Source organism: Barbatula barbatula (assembly GCF_947034865.1).
Source record: "Barbatula barbatula genome assembly, chromosome: 14".
In the NCBI taxonomy this organism is placed as follows: Eukaryota; Metazoa; Chordata; class Actinopteri; order Cypriniformes; family Nemacheilidae; genus Barbatula; species Barbatula barbatula.
Genome location: NC_136777.1, coordinates 21407056 through 21425153, shown reverse-complemented (window position 1 = coordinate 21425153; position 18098 = coordinate 21407056). Strand labels below are relative to the sequence as shown.

The following is an 18098-nucleotide window of genomic DNA, read 5'->3' as shown; positions in this document are numbered from 1 at the left end:
GCCAAGAACATGTCATTAGTTACACTATTAATTTAGACAAGATAAACACTTTTTTCATTTTCTACTTTTTTATTATTTTAGTTAAAACAGTTACAGGGATAGCTCACCCAAAATGTCATCATTTTTTCACCCTCTTATTGTTTCAAAACTGTATATGAGTCTCTATGGAACACAAAAGAAAATATTTTAATAAATGTGTCAGTGGTTATGTGTCCATACAATGGAAGTCAAAACATTTATTGGTTCTTCAAAACATTTACTGTTCTCCATAAGAAAGAAAGACATACAGTTTTAAATTAAATGAGAGTCAGTAAATGATGAAATGTGTGTCATTTTTGGGTGAACTATCTCTTTAAGAAATTATAAAAATTTTGTAATAATATTTTAGACATCACAGTTTGCCTATAAGGATTAAAACATATACCTAATCTTTAGAAAAACTAAGATATAATCAATATAATAATTGGAATCGTAATGTTCACTATCAATATCAACATTGCATTATAAGTGCACTGAGCAAATGAAAATAAAACTGTGCTATAAATTTCCCCTCCCCTTTCCATATTATTTCAAATATTTGTAGTGCAATAAATTAATTTTTTTAGTTCGTAAATGACAGACCTGAGTTATTGTTAAGAGAAATAATGATGTTTATCAAAATCCAAGCAACCAAACTTCGGCAGTGAGATTTCTTCACTACCAATAGGTGGCAGCAGAGAGCACTGAGCTCAAACGTGCAGTTCATCTACCTGACGAACGCGATAGAAGCTTTATTATCGTGAGTCATACAGAAATAATGGTTTTTTTTATAACTCATAGTTTATAAACGTATTGTTTGTGTTCAACATTTTGAAATCTTGAATATGAGACTCATTCTTATTAGGCGCCACTAGGCTTAAACGATTAAAGCCAATTGAATGAAGCTGTATGGCTTCATTATCTGTGTGTTATTACAGGCATGTCATAATAAAAGCATACACGCACATAAAAATGATCATTTGCAAATTGCCATTAGGACATAGAAAGAAAGTAAAACAATTGAGGCGTAGGCTGTCATTTTTACTAGAATGGCTATTTAGTAATTGGTTCTCAAACCCAAGATAATCCTATCTGAAAACATCCTCAAGGTATTTTTGTCTTTGTGAGATGTCTGTGCAAGTACGGATTTTTGAAAGGTGGCTGGTGTATCGTAGGCCAAATGGGTGAGGTCAACAGCTCTGTCAAGCCGGATGTGCATCTGTAGCCACAATGGCTTTTTCATGAGCGAATACATGCATCGTTTATTTGGAATCGGGGAATAATCAGTGTGGGCGATATCTTAAAGGCTGGGGAATTATTTTAATATGCAAACATCTAGGCCATCACCTGTCGTTGTGTTGTCAGCGGTTCAAAATCTGAACTGTGCATCCCAACTGCAACAACAACCTTCACCTGATTCCTAAAGAAAGACGTGCAAGATGAAGCAGGCTTTATAGAGAAAATATTGCAAAATCACTGGCGGGTCTTTTAGAAATTACCTCTGGAATTTTAATCCTGCTAATGTATTACAGTTGGGGGTTAGGACAATAGAATAGACACGGTCTCGGGGGCAGAAAGGTTTTCTTATCTGGAGGACAAGCATTAAAAGAGCAGACTTCGGTAATGCAGTACTAATGATAGAAGTCAAATCCACACAGAACAAAACCTCTCTTAGCACTTTCTTGGCGTGCAAGTTTTCCAGAATATTTGTTATTGTTGTCACGATACCTGTTCAGATATAGGCAGGCGGGAGAGTGAAACTCTAAATAATTGTGAGGCGCTTAGCTTGTGTCCTCCCAGGAGCGAAATGGGTGTGAGACGTTGTGTGGTCTGTGAATTTACACCTGCCCCAGGCATCGGCGTGTGGGGTTGCTCAAACATTTTCTATTGTATCTGCGTTCTGAGATCTGTCTAATAGGCCTACGACTAATCATGTAATGGCAGATTAGCAGCTGCGAACGCTGTCGTTTTTAGGAGAAAAACTTCTGGAAGCTGTTTAGACAGAAGGAATTTTGTCTGTGTACGCTCAGTCTCCAGGTGTCATTTATATAGTATATGCTATGGTTCAAGAAAGGAAACAATAGAATTAGTTTTCGTGAATTTTACAATCTGTGTTCACACATTTATAAGACACAGATTAAATAATTTATGTTTGATGGTCAGTTTGTTGAATCACACTTATGTTACCCCAAAACCCAAATGCTGTATTGTAAAAACAATAATTGCAATTTCACAATTTTATTTTTGCATTTGAAGTCTCTTTTTCTTAGCTAATGGGCTCAGCTTTAATCCTTTTGTTGTACCAGAGAGTAGATATTCACTTTTCATAAATTTGACTATCATCCAAAGTAGTAATGTTGTTGTCAATGACAATTTGATGCATGTTAAAAAGAAGTGTAGAAAAATACAATAACACAAATCAAAATAACTGCAATGGATGCAGACAGAGTTTACACCAAAATTGCATTGCATTTATTTATGTTATATCTGGGGCTCATGGACCATAAAGAAAAAGTGAAACATTTAAAGGAAAAAGTCATGGTAAATGGGCGGTTTCATTTCACGTCATAAAAAATGCATATCAGATCATTTTGGAAAGATGCGAGCGAGAGCGTTTTTCTCCCTTTTAAAGTCAAATATTACTGATGAACTTTTACAATAATGGGAAGATCTCAAACGTTCATTAGAGAACTTATCAGTGGCACGCCGTGCAAACAGGTCACGAAACACAAGTATTATTGAGACAAGAGAGGCTCCATCTCCCTTCGATCAATTTGTCTTGTTAATAAGTCAGCCAGGCAGACTTTAATTTCTTTAATCCTCATTTGGAACAGTATAAAAAGACATGACATTTCTTCAGTCGAGCTGTCTGTCTGTTTTTATTTTCAAAACTAATTATTATAACAAAGGCAACCCGTTCGCATATTATCCAATTTTCAGTTTTAATTTCATCCCCGTGACATGAATTCCCTGTACCATGGGCTGAAAAAAACCTAATTAAACCATCGACCTCCAACAATATATGCGACTACCAAATTGGGGCAGCAGGTTCTGTTATAAAATGCCATTTAGAGTCTTCTAAGTGATGGCGTTTAATAACAAGCTTCTTGTTATATCAAAAGCAGTCATCCTTTGTGTAACATCTTTCATAATGTGCTGTTTTCATAGTCTTTTAATGGTATTTCATCCTAAAATTATCGTAATAAGTCACAAACGATTTGATTTGACAACAGCAATTATTTATGTTTTGTAAACTCTAATCCTTTCATAAGCTACCTTTATTTACTGTCTTCTAATGTGTAAATTATGCATGAGGTCATAAATCTGAAGAAATAAGAGCTGAATCATTGTCATCGTTTAGTTTTGTGATGCTCTGTCAATAAATGTTGAAAGACAAACACAGAATGTCCCGATGCCCTACGGGCATGCACGTGCTATTTTTGTCTGTCAAATGTTTTTATTTAATTGAGCAGTTCCTGCTCTTTTGCATGGTGTCACGCTTGAATAAATGTACTGTAGCATGCTTAAACACTCTTTGAATGTTTAGGTGCTGTTGGATTAGTAGTGGTGTATATAATAAAATACAGGCTTTATAGAAAACACAAAACAAATGTCTTCATTGATGTCCATCATGTACTTCATGCAAAGGTAATTAAATACACAAAAACCCAACACCTTTTGGTCACGAAAGCAAGTCCTAAAACGAAGTTTTTTCTGAATGTTCTCAGTTGGTCTTTGGATGATTGCAGGTCATGCCCATTGTAAATGTGTTTTCTGGTGTGTTGTGAGAGGTGTACGGAGGATATTTACCCTCCAGTGAGATATTGATTTAAAGTACTCAGCGTGGATCATCATTGTGACCTTTCCTCACCTCCAGTCACACATCATTCCCTCAAATAGACAGACTCCACGGCTTTATAGCGTGACCAGAAAATGTATAAGCTGTCTAAATCCTATTTCAATTACTTTAACTTCCAGCTGTTGTTTTGTTTTTTATGTTATATATTATCGTTTACACTAAACCTCAAATCAAGATGTCCTTGCATTGCAAGGATGTTAAGCTTATGTTTTTTTTGCAACCCAAACATTTGACTGAATTCATAAAGGTGAAATTGTGCATTTTATACATATTAACTGTATCATTTAATAATACAATCGTTTTAGATTCTATTTGTTTCCTCATGGTAGAAAGGCAACAGCGAGATTTCTTTTTTCACAACGAACATGGCAGGCAAATCTTGTTGGGGTGACATGATCGAATGTTTTTCTAGAGGTGTAAGGGGAGATCGGTTTGGTATTCATTTCACTTTGGCTGTTAACCTGAGCAGGCCTCTCTGTTGTCACTCTCTGGAGGGATGTCTCCTGCACACTAATGTAATCTTGGCATCACTCCCTCGGAAGTTCGAGGCACGGCACCAAGAATTCCCGCGTTACAGGATAGCAAGCGGCGCTTTGTGGAAGTCCCTCCAAAACTGTAGGTCAAACAGATCAGTGATAGGCCAACGAGAACAAATATATCTCTCTTACTCTTGTTCTCTCACATTGACAGTTCTGTTAAATAATGTTGCCGTGGAGCTGAGGTTGGGTTGCTATTGGGTTGCACAAGGACTTTGTGTCCGCTTTTGACCGGGATGGTTTGGGCCAATGTCAAGAGCCCATCTCGAATGTAGGGCTGTCACAATATCAGATTTTCACTACATGACCAATTATAACAAAATAGGGGTATAGTGATTTTTAAAAAAATAAATATGCACCGATATCTCGGCCAATAATTGGTATTGGTCGATAAAAGGAATTTTCACATCAGTTATCGCCAAGAGTTTAAAAACAGCAGATCAGGGTCGATATCAAAAGAGCACAAGAAAATGCAATGAATTTGTGCTCATTATATAGAAAATACCAAAAAACATCACCATGTTGATGTTCAATATTAATAGTCATTATGTGAATTAATAAACCAGATATTGGCACTGAAATATCATATTTGCAGAATGAACGCAATATTGCTTATTAATATCATGGTTATTGCCAATACCGGAATATTGTGATGCCCCTTTTTAAAGAGAGACTTGACTCGTTGTCATTGGTATCTTTTGTGTTATTCATAAAAACAAATAATTGCTTATTTTATTTTTTTAATGAGACAAAGCAGGCTACACCAGGAAAAAGTTTGTTTTATAACAACTGCACTCTTACATACATTATATTACAATCGTAGACTCCCTTTTTTAAAACACCACACAAATCTATTTACTCAATGGCTTTTTAGTTATTTCTTTTTTTAAGTCCTAATTTTCCGCTCCTTACAGAGTTTGACGTGTTTCTTTTCTTCTCAAACTACTCACTGCTAGGTTTTGTCTTTATGTCGTCTTACAACAACATCTGACCCCTGACCTCTGACCTTAGGTGAATGGAATTCACAACAAAGATTAAAATTCTTCGAGGAGGTACATCATGGCACATCAACCCAGGCTTTGCTCTTGAGTTAACATGCGTCTCTTATCAATAAAATACTACGTTTCAGATTTTTTTTATCACATACAATACACAATCCATTATGTACACCCTCTTGTTGCGGTATCGCTGATGGCGAGAGAGTCGAGGTCTTTCCATTAGTGCAGTGAAAGTTTTTCGGTCCTCTTTGTAGTTCACTCTAATCTTGCAGTGGACAAAAGCTTTTAAACAGTTGGTCGGTTCAGCAACAAAGTCTCGACATGTTTTTGCATGAGTTCTTTGAGGCATGGTCCATTGTGAGGTTAACGCTCTCGCGCCGTTCTCGCTGAGCTTTTCCTGTGGCGCCGGTCCTTTCAGAAAACCACATATTCATAACAAGTTCACGATGCCTCGGAGTGAGATGGGGGTGGGGTGGAGCAGAAGGTTGGGAGGGGAGACGCCGGGCATTAGTTTCGGGTCGGGTCAGGAATGGACGCTGGGGCTTCATACCGGCCGGTCCACAGCATACTGGCAGGGACTTAGGTTGGACACCGGGTTCTGCATGGCGGGATAAGCGAAGTTGGCGTGCTGTTTGGCCTTGAGCCGGAGGCTGGCTAGACTGGAGTTACAGGTGTCTCTGTACATGTACGGGCTGGCCGTGGTGGCATAAGGGCACGCAGCTGCTGAAACCGCTGCAGAGTTGAGGGTGGGGCTGTTCAGGTTGTTCAGGTTTCCGAGGTTATTGAGGCCTGAGGCCGGAACCCCAGCCACGGCCGAGGGCACCATGGAGGAGGCCATGTTCATGGAGGGGATGGAGCTGGGTGGGGAGAACATCGGCTGCGAGGACAGGGGACTTACATTCATGGAGTTAAAGAAAGGAAAGCTTTTGGCTGATAGCGGGCTGTTGGCCAGGCTCTTGGTGGCCCAGTTGTTGTAGGAGTAGCCCGAGTACATGTCATCATATGGCTGCATGAGTCCGTTGAACTGGGCGCCGAAACCGTTCTTGCAAAGCTCGGCTTGCTGGTTTCGCTCTCGCTTTCTCCATTTGGCGCGGCGATTTTTAAACCACACCTGTTCGAGAGACAACGTAAATACAATTTTAGGTGCAATTCAAAGACGTTTCAGAAAAATCTGTATTAAAGGGAAAGTCCTCCCATACATGAATTACTCAACCTCAAGTTTCCAAACCTGTACAAATTTCAAAAAGAGATGAAGAATTTTAGCAACTGAGATTTCTGGGGCACCATTGACTACCATTGAAATGATCGTCAAAAGTTCTTCAAACTATTTTCTTTTGTGTTCAACCGAACAAAATAATTTATATAATCATTGGTAGTCAATGGTGCCCCAGAAATGTATTTCTAATATCTTTCTCTGTGTTCAACCAAACACAGAAATGTATACAGGTTAGGAACAGGGTGAGGGTGAGTAAATGATGACAGTGTTTTCAGTTTTGGGGGAATTATCACTTTAATAATTGTGATGCACAAAATTACTCCGAAACATGCAAATTAAAAACGCAGTACATTGTATTACTGTAGTATAGTATGTGCTCATAATATAGAGTTTGACTTCAATATTCCGTTTTTAATGCTTTTTGTCTAATAGAAAAGTTCTGCGAGACAGAATTTAAGTGCTTCATTTATTAAACAAATTTATTCACTTATTATGAATTTCTTCCATGAGAAATGTCATTAAAAAGCTTCCCTCACATTTAGTCAATTTTACATCCTATTTTTAGGGGATATTATGTGGATTACATTTTTTTTGTGAAAATTTAAATTTATTTTCCGTGAACTCCACTTCATCCTCCGATCTTTTTCTTATCTAAGTGTTCATAGTTTGTAATTAGCAAAGAAAAACACTAAAAGTCACTCTAAAGCTCTTATTCATTTTTCGATTTTAAAGCAGTGTCTTCGTTTATGTACAAGGTTCCTTTACATGCCGCAACAGTTTTATGACAGAGGCATGTCAAAATAGTTTTGCCACAATCTAATCCATTACTGGATCAATGAAATATGTGGATCATCGGCATTTCCTCATTTTAATGAAATGCTCATGACATATTATTCTCTAGATAAATATTATGGATATTATGACTTTCTAAGAAGAATTTTCACCACATGTTAATCCCAATAATCCAATAATAAAGTGCTCATACACTGCTAAAAAAGGTCCAAAAGATGTCACAGGACAGTACCTTTTAAAAAGTTACCATTTAGCTACCGATGTACATTATGTCCAAATATGAGGTACTAATATGCACTCCTCAGGGGCAAAGGTGACATTTTTGAAAGAGTATTTTTTTGTGTAGTATTCCGTCTGTTGTCTGGGAATATTTCATGACATCATTTATCCAGCATACTGTAAATGATAGCACTTTATATTGGGAGAGAGGGAATACCCTCCTTTGTAAATGTTCCACTGACACTCTCGCAATGGTGTTTAAAGCCTTACCAAAATAACCGAATGTCAAATATAGCTTGATGATCAGTGTGTTCCCTACCTTTAGTTTTGGCATATTACGTATTTCGTGCATTTGGATTAAATACATTTATGTGTGCATTCATAAAGTTTTGCCTGCTTTTACTGGTGATTGTCCTAGAACTTTAATGTTTGCTAATGACTGAAATGTTTGCATTTTCCCACAAAACTGGTGTGAAATGTGAAAACCAAGCAGTGACTGTAGCACGTGGAGACGAAACCTTCCGAGTCCTGTGTGGTCCACTGCGGAGAGTTTTTAAAGCAGCCCGGGGTCAAGCTGGCATTAGGTCAGGGCCGTGATTTAGGGTTTGTGTGTTTATTAGGAGCACATACACTATCAATTGCGTAAATCAAAATGACAGCGGAAGCATGTGGAATATGTGGCATAAGGTTCCAGCCAGGATTAGTGACATGCATACACAGTTCAGAAGGCCACCAATAGACATTAGGATAGGGGTATCTCTAACTGTGTTGTTCTTTCAAAATAACAACTAAGACTGCGTGCTATGTGACCTTTCCTCTGTCCAACATGAATCTGATCCATTAGATGTGAGCCAGCCAAAGAGATAGCAATTGTATTGTCATCCTTCAGAATGGGAGCCCACCTGCTCTCCGTTGTGCTTCACTGACCAAATTTACAGGGGGTCAAAAACTTTCACGAAGGATTTCGCTTAAATCTCTATTTAACTGGCCGCTGAGAAAACGTCGCAATCTGATGTTGTGTGTTTAAGTGAGAATCCTGAAATAGCACAGACATATAATTTATGTCCCATGGTTCAAAAGGGCACCCATTCATTGCACGCAATATCCAAATCCACCTCTGTGACCGCATAGCGAGCATAACTCCTTATCTTTCTCGAACCCTCTCTTCGCAAAAGTTCACAGCCAGAAAAATGTTTGATGTCACATACAGTGTTTCAGTCTGGCGCGGACACGTACCCGTACTCTCGCTTCTGTGAGGTTGGTCCACACGGCGATCTCCTCTCGTGTGCTCATGTCAGGATAGCGGTTTCTCTGAAAGGTGGCTTCTAGTTCCTGGAGCTGCTGGCTGGTGAAGTGCGTTCTCTGCCGGCGCTGTTTTTTCTTTAGAGAGCTGTCCTCTGGGTTCGACTCATCCGTGTGGTTCTGATGGGACTTCTCTGTGTCTGCTCACGAACACCAGATCCAAATATGATTACTTTATTTGCAACACTTTACATACTATGCATTTGAGTAAAATTACTTGTCATACAACACACGGTAAAACAAACAACGCAAACTATGCAAAGCTGTGGATAAACAAATATTATTTTCAAGTTTTTGTTTAGTTTTTCTTTAATTTGTTTAACTGAAGACCCAAATTGTTTTTATCTACGTCGGACGAAAATCCTTCCTCTCTGGTGTAGAGTTCTGCACATTGCAAATTGAAGACCCCACAGAAGGGCTAAATTAGCTGGCCACATAATCCTGGGATCAGCCATTAGTGACAGGGCAGGTTTGGGGCTGTTTGGCAAGAGCTTAACTCTCTAGGAGCAGTTCTAACTAATCAGCAAAGCTTTCCAGGACTCCACAGGGCCTCCAGGAAAACCAATAAGACATCATGCTGCCATCTGCGGACGGATACCCTTTAACTCTTACAAGCTCATCTGCTCAGCATAACTCCAAAATAAAACGAATTCTCATCTCACTGATAATGATGAGCAACGTTAAGGTGTATTTTACCTGGAGGACACACAGATGCTGAAGGAATGGCAGAGAAATCAAGAAAACCTATCTTAATCTATCTTCTCTCATGGCTTAACTCAGAACAGCATTTTTTCGGTCACTATATTCACCTCTTGAGTTTACTGATTTATTGTTTAGTTATTTATAAAATAATGTCTAAAGTTACATTGTGGATTATGGCGCAGATGACTAAAATGAAACGAGTTTATCTTCATCATTCGTTCAACACTTTAAGAAAGAAAAAACACATCGCTGTTTGATTCTTTCAAATACATGTTTTGATATTTTATGCAGTTCAGACCGAGTTCCTTCTCTGGTTTTAAATGCCAGTGTAAAATAATATTAATAATTTAGAAATAATACGTTATTTTACCATTCATAAAAATGCATTTTTCCTCTTAAAAGCAGAGGAACGAATCCGTTGTTAAAGCTTACAATTTCTATTTGACATGGAGCATTCAAGTTAAAAGATTTAGACACGCACGTGTAAAACATTTAGCTTTGACGTGTCTTTAAAGCGGCAATACATTAGTGGAGGGGTTGGGGACGAAGTATTTATTGTTCTGCATAACACAGAGTAACATCCACAGTACCTAAATAAAACCGTATATAAAATGACATTTACAATGAATTACCAGTCAGCGATTCTTCTGGATAAGACGATCTTTTCTTATAATGTCATCCAAAGTCATCTGCTGACGAAAATTACGTTTCATTTAAAAAATATATTTTTAGCAAATTATTAAATAATTAAAGCTAAAATACGCTCCCGATATTGAAACACACACTTAAAAATGTAAAACCCGAATGTAGTTATATAGCCTTCCTAAACGATAACTGAGCGAAACTCGTTTCGATGTTTACAGATTTGCGCGTTTTTAAAACGTTTCGAAGAGTGAAAGCCTGTGCAATTGAACCAATCTATTTACAGTAACTTAAGCGAACTCACTTTTTCTTATAAGGTCTTCTGTCGTGCAGTGTCTCGGTAAAGCGCGCATCAGTGCATATTGCGTATCGCCGTCTTAGATTTGCTCTTTCACAGGTGCTTGGGTTTATTCGCACGGGCCTATTGCCTAAGTGATTTGGATACCAAATTTGAGGTTGCACAGGAATGAATAATTTATGCGCCGTGTAGCACATGATTGGGTGGCCGGGTTCGTCTTCACATGGCGACTGTCCATGCACGGAGCTATCACACCATGTAGACTATCACACATCTGTAAATCGCAGGCTTGATTCAAATGAAGCCGGCTTATTCAAAACGACGCCCAAAGATGCGGAGTTGTTATTACACGTCCATTTCAACTTGAACAAGAATTAACCTGAAAACAAGAATCAAATGCGCCATTCGGTCGTGCACTGGGCTGGACCACTGGCACGATCGACCGCGATAGAGGCGAAACAGGAGAAAAGTAAAAATATATTAAATGTTATGTTTTCATTTTTTTATAATTTAATATGCGTTTATTGCATATTTTCATCTACTGCGCAAAATGGTTCCATATTTTGTAAGTTGTGTGATGTATACACATAAACTGACCACTGTTGTCTTGGCCTTTGCATCCAGGATCGTGCTGAGGAGTCCCGGAGTCAGAGAGAGACAGTGCCGGGCTACGGGCCTCGCTGTCCGTTAGAAGGTTAAAATCCATAACCTCGACCGCCAGGCTCTGCGAACACATCGTCATATTTACATGAATGACAATTCATTTCAACGATAGTCTACATCATACACACAAGCTGAACCCGGAGGAAAAAACCCCTTCACTTCATTTGTTTACTTAGGTTCACTGTGACACGTCTCGTTTTATTCCCACTCGTGCTTGACGCTGGCGAGGAAAGTCAGAAACAAATATTCCATTTTGAACTTCATTTTATTAAATAACGGCTTTAATTTTGTCATTTTTAATACTCAAATATAACACTATAGTATCAATTATTGTTGCTCAGAATATTAAAAGCCAAATAAGTCAATGGTATTATAATATCGCGGCATACGCATTTTGTTTGAAGAACGTAAAATGAGACCAAAATGTACAATGACATATTTGTCATACAATATTTTGCATAAAGCGGTTTTAAACGAATAAAGAGGATTACAATAACTATATTTTTTATATGAAACCTGATCAAATTTATATAATCTTTAGTTTTTTCTGCAAAAACGAATGACGGGAACCGAGATAAAAGATAAACATTAATTAAAAGTAAATGTTTGTAGATAAAATAAACAACGTGGCTGTACGGAAACCTGAACAACAAAATGCACGATAAAACATTGACTTTTTGTGCACGGTTTCATCATATCAAATCAGATGTTTTATTTGGTGTTGCAAATCTCCAGAATGCAGAAACAGGAAGTTCATTCATTTACTGCTGCAGTCCACATCTCTGCCTGAAGACGACCTGGACGTGTCTTTATTTAAGCCACGCGGCACACAAAGTTGACAATTACGTGAACCAAACAGCCTTAAATAACAGCATCGTAATAGATCCTAAAATAACATGTCGCTTATTTATATAACGGCACTTAACACCCTACATATGGAGACACAATCACTCTCTTACCGCGTCCTGCACTTTACCGACTGTACCGAAAAGCCACGTGTCATTTGCTTCCCTTGTTTATACGACTTTCGCTCCCTTGACGGATTCATAAATTGTTAAAGGTGTGAACATTTGACTGCAGTAACCTTGTAGATCAAACAAGATTGATTTCTTAGAGGTTTATTAATTATTCTTTAGCGTAGATATTTCTCCTACATTTCTCTTATTGACAGTATTATTTTAAATAATATAGTATTTGCCTATCAAATATTCATAAATAATATTAGTAATGCCAATTCAGAAATAAAACCTTTACGGAACCGTTTGACTTTCCAATGTCCATCAATCATCAAAATGTATCTAATGGAGGACACTTTTTATACGGTCTGCCAGTTGAGGCTTAAACAAAATTATGATGGGCTATGTGTGTAATTTATGTCATATATTTTTTAACTGTTCCACCTTCCAGAGGAAACACCTTTGTTTTGTATCCTCTAATATCAGTGCGTAAATTATATTTTCACGCCTGCTTTTACAGTTTATCAAAGACAAATGGACTTAAAATATGATAATAATTTGTAATTATTACAACCCAATTAACTGTTTTTGTGAATTAAAGTATTGGTGAAATATTGCTCAATGTGTCCACATGCCTTGATAGGCCTGGGTTGAACAACATATTTTATAATCACTAGTCCACTGTTAGACAGAGTCTTCATGCTGATATTGATTTTACAGACATTATTATGACCCTGCAATAGATTTACACTTAAATGAATAAATAGATATTGATTAACAAAGATTGCTTGAGTGAGCAGTCACCCTCTCCCTCTCTAGTTGTTCAGCCCTTTGGAACCTGACAGCTCACAATGCCTTCCACTTAATACTAATAATAAGATATCTAAGGGATTATTTGGGAATATGATTTTGCTCTGTTGCACGTATGGTTTCCACTACATATGATTATCCTTTAATCATTCTAAACAATGACAAAAAATGTCTCCTCGGTCATAAAATGCCATGCATTTATATACCTGCATGCTGGAATGTTTCTTTCTTTTTGTCTCTTATGTAAAATAACAAAGTGAAAAGGTATGGAGTTCAATAACAGATAACAGTGTAATTCTATAATGCAAAATCAGTATTCATGAGGTGATAGACCCTCAGGATGTAGAGATATGATAAATATCAGATACATATTAAAATGACTGACTGATTTACAATGCTTTCATCTAAAACAGTCAAAAAACATTTATTTCAGTGCCTCCAAATCACATTTCCCATCAAGTTTCCCTAAACGATCAACAACTGATTTTCACAATCTTTGATTTTTTTGTATAGCGACTTATACAAAATGTTATCAAAATCTTTGTCCATACGAAATTAAAATAAAATCTAAATTCAGTAACACACTCCTAAAAATGATATTGCTTTATGTTGTACACAGTACTGAAAACAAAAATACACAGACCTGAATAAAACGACTCCTTAAGAAAAGCATTTGGATAACAAATACGTGCTTTGCCAAAGCAGGTTGTTCTGTTAAATTATAACGATTTGTTTCAATGTGCACAGAACAGAATGCTATTACAGTTTTGTTTGATATGTTGTCTGCTATAAATGCAGTAACTCATCGCATTCATTTTTTAGACTCAATATGAAATACTCTAAAATCACATCTCTTGGTGTTAGCCTATTATAAACAAATAAAGTAACCTCCCTAGTAAATGTAGCTAGTTTGCATGGAAGGTCACATGAGAATGCAGAATTACAATAAGATCTACATATTAAAAATACTTTGAATTTGATGGTTATCTTTCAGACTTTGGGCCAGAGCTACAGTAGCATCATGCACTGTTCTGGTTATTTCATCTTAAATGGTGAAAGTGTCAGTGCCCACCCCCCCAGCCCCATGAAGTCTGACATTATTACATTTCAAACTCCCAGGGTCTGTTAAAGATTGAGAGCCAACAAGGGTGATCAAAGACTCCATGCAAATGTCACAGATGCATTCGAAGATTATAGATAGATGCTTAAATATAACAATTCCAAAAAAGGGAAAGCCACCAGGTCTACCTGACCTTGAGGTTTGTATAAAGTAATCATTTCAACTAATTGTGAGTAGCTAAATTAAATCACAATAATAATAATAATAATCAAGTTGTTTGTTTGAAGAGTGGTTAGCTAGAGAAGACATAGCGAAATGTTATTTCTAGTGAGGATGTGTGGTAGTAGGCAATTAGTAGGCCTCGTTTGTGTGTGCATTTGAATTATTGAAATATTTCTGAGCAAGGCTTTGGCCCAAGGCTTGTTTGGCTTTTACTTTATATATCAGTGGGACACAATATGTGTTTATTCTATTTGGATAATGTTGACGCAGTCTTTGAAAGATTCGTAAATGTGTGGCTCGGGGAATGAAGGTCGTGTGTTGGGACAGTTTATATAGGCTACTCGACATCGATCTCATTAAAAGAAAATATCCAATAAAAGAAGAGATAACAGAGGTAAAATCCTGTCGTTTTGATAAGATTGCTGGTCCATCTGTTGGTTCGACAGAGGCAGACAGCTATTTCCACGGGCTGCTGCATTATCTCAGGAATTATTCATAAACGCGTTGAGAATTAATTCCTTGGATTAAGAGTTGATTAAGATGTGTGTCACTTTGCTGTCTGAGAACTTATTAAGGAGCCACTCGAGCCGGCGGCAGATGGAATTTCTACCCAATGTTTGTAGATGTTAATTTCTCCCCTCCTAACACCCATTTGCATTTGCGTGTGTATGTCAAAGCGCGGCTCTCCCAACACGCACAGCTCCAGATAACCGTGTACCGGGAGATGCGCATCTCTCAGAATAAAGATCGGTCATGTTTTTCGATTACACAGTACGCGCGCACTATTAATTGAGACACAAATGCTTTCGATATTGAAATGTCGTCGACGACATCCCAACATTTTCGAGAGAGCTGGTTGTAAGCAAAATCTGAGGGAAATCTGAACAATTTCAAAGTATGACCGAGGCTCGAGCCGTAGCGCGTGTTTGTGTTGTGAGGCTATGTAGCCTACGTTGTGTGAGACGTGACCAACACAATAGCGATATGCACTGTTCTGCCAATGTGGTTTAACCACACATTTTATTACCTATGTTAATTTAACGATGTATAGCGTAGTTTTGCATAAAACTATAATTTATCATACAGAAAAATATCATTTAAATATATAAAGAGAATAGGCTACATTTATACAAACGGGAAACGTGGATTCAAACGAGCCTGCTCCGTTGGTGAATAGTCCGTCATTTTAAATACCACAATTGATGAATGTTAATTGGCTATTTTACATCCTGAATCTAAATGCTTATTAAGGTATTTTTGTTTACAAAATAAATGACCAAAATCATTAGTAAAAAATAAATATAAATAATTAAAATAAGACATAATGAATGTTAACATTTTGCATGTGTTCTATATTTTAAATTATAATAACAAAATAGTTTGAACTTTTTTGAATCTTCACAAATGTATTTCGTACGTGAAATAGTTGAGCTCGATCAGTCTTTTTTCTTGCTGGTCTCTTGCGGCTTTAGAGCACCTGCCACCTATACATTTGTGCATATCACATGACTATTTTAATCATAAAACGAACTATTCCAGAAAATGTGCTCTGCGACATGTTTTAAAACCGATATATAGCAAATAAAACGACGTTTTATTTTGCGCTTGCCGTTTTTATTATGCAATATGAAGCATACATTGAATAGAATTGTAATGGGCCTATTGCTTTACTCTGCTCTTAATCTTTTTTTGACAAACAAATGTTAAACAGAACGACGATAAATTCACAAATAAGTAATTCGCATTTATACACGTGAAAATGAAACTCGAATTTAACTTCAACAAGTGTAACATTTAAGATACAAAACAATATCCTTTTTAACCTTTTCACCTGCGAACATTTAATGTATTAATACCGTGTAAAACGTTTCACAAATAAAGCGTTTCAGGGTTTTGTTATAAAGTTATATATAACATGTAGCCTACAGCTGTGCTGTACATTTAGTGTGCTAAACTGCACATAGAATCAAAACTGGATAAAAAATGGCATCATAAAGTTTTTTGTTTAAAATCAAGACGCATCGTGATCAAGCTTAAAATATCTTCTGATGATCTACTCTACTATACATAGTCTAATAATTTATTACAAACGTCAAAGCCAAATTTGCGTACAATATAGCAGCAAAGCTATGGGCATAATATTGCATGTTGTAAACTTAAAGTAGCCTTGTCGTAGTGACCCTATAGCCTACAGACTGGCACTAAAGTTTGTACATTTCTACACAGTCGGACATCAACTTCATCACGACGAAAAGTGACGCTGTTTATCTGTCTCAGTTGCATCGTGGTCTCCGCTTACAGAAAACTGCACAGCAATCGACAATCAAAACGGATCTTAATGAGTTCGGCGTGCATGAATGCTTTTACTCCGACACCACACCTCAGAATTCACCAATTCTTTGTTGTGAATTTAAGCCCAACTCCTCCAGCGCATCACGAATCATCAACACGGTGATTTTTATCATGCATATTCTACTTACATGAAATCCCGGTCTAGTAGAGGTAATCCTCGAAAAATATACAACTTTTGTCGTGGGTTAGCTGCTTTTCTGAAACGACGCAGTCGTCATGTAAAAAGTCCCTTAGGATAAGCAAGCGAAAACACAGTTTTCCCTGTCTCTTTATTTCTCTCTCTCGGTGTTGTCTGTCAAGAGTTATCGCAGAGAGTGAAGGCTTGAACCCCATGCAGAGGGGGACTGACTTTATGCTAAATACCTTGTGCGACAGGTCCGCAGCAGAAAGGAATGCCCACCCCTTCTCTCTCTCTCTCTCTCTCTCTCTCTCTCTCTCTCTCACACGCTCTCTCACACGGGCATGCTGCACACACGCATAATCAAGGCTAAGGTATATTATGTTAAGATCACATGCACAGCTTCTTCAAACCTTGTAAATGAAACAGACCGCGCGTTTGTTCCTCTGCAGTTAACATCATTATTGTATTCTTCATTTAGTTATTTCAAATATAGATATCTAAATTCCCTATGAATATCATAGGCCAGTTGCCCGCAAGGTGTCACGGAGTGTTGTTATTTTCTTTTCAAAAGTCAGAGTAAAGAACTCGTAGGCTATTTTGTGAATGAACTAATTCACACACACGTTGTAGGCTACGTTTTAGATACATAAACTAATTTCATAGATTTTTGTGCGTTTGGTTACTCCATCGGTGTTCCGTCACAAATTCAGTTTAGTTACCATACATATAGGTTTGACCGAACATACATGTTTCTGCATTCAAAGAATAAACTGACTCTACAACCAAGCATAACCACACATGCAAAATAACGCTTGCACACAACGTGACAAATACAAAGCTAACGTAATGAGAAATAAACGGCTTATATAACGCAGTAAATGTTATGTCCGATTTCCAGTCTAGTAATAGGCTGCCCTCCTTGGGCAATGCGTCTTCTGACGTCTTAGTTAAGAGGACAGAGTTTTAGATTTCAGAAAAAATAGTTGATCAGTGGTTTTATGTTACTACAGTTACAAAAAACATTGGTAATTCCTGAGGATTAAAGGATGCTGTAATTGTTTGAAAGAACATGCAAAGACTTTTCTCAATCGGTTTGCATCATTGACGCAAGTTTCAGTACTAGCTTAAACCTGTAATGTTTCTGGCAGAATCAACAGAGAAAAGCAAAACCGTTAGGTAAACTCAGTTAATCTTAACGTTTTATCACACTTTATTCATTTTATTTACGAATCTGCATCATACCGTAGATGCTCGTTTAGACTATGACAGGAGACAAACAAATCCACGAGTACGCGCTTCAGTGAGGACCTCCTCTTGTTTTGTCATCAGTAA

The 18098-nt window shown here is 37.4% G+C and overlaps 1 protein-coding gene across 1 annotated transcript; it reads right to left on the bottom strand.

The window, feature by feature from the left end:
- Positions 1-5099: 5099 nt before the first annotated feature.
- pitx3 (paired-like homeodomain 3) lies at positions 5100-16976 on the bottom strand. The gene is made up of 4 exons (XM_079472855.1): positions 16774-16976; positions 11180-11306; positions 8875-9080; positions 5100-6522 (listed from the first exon to the last, which is right to left on the bottom strand). Exons 2-4 carry the CDS (start codon positions 11286-11288, stop codon positions 5956-5958), a joined length of 882 nt encoding a protein of 293 aa, XP_079328981.1. The 5' UTR covers positions 11289-11306; positions 16774-16976; the 3' UTR covers positions 5100-5955.
- Between the last annotated feature and the right edge of the window lie 1122 nt (positions 16977-18098).

Excerpts from the sequence above, each read along its gene's own strand:
- pitx3 (XM_079472855.1), bottom strand. The coding sequence starts at position 11,288 with ATGGATTTTAACCTTCTAACGGACAGCGAGGCCCGTAGCCCGGCACTG. Across the intron at positions 9,081-11,179 it reads CAAAGGCCAAGACAACAGTG|ACACAGAGAAGTCCCATCAG; the intron begins GTCAGTTTATGT and ends GTTCGTGAGCAG. Across the intron at positions 6,523-8,874 it reads TCACAGAAGCGAGAGTACGG|GTGTGGTTTAAAAATCGCCG; the intron begins GTACGTGTCCGC and ends TCTCTCGAACAG.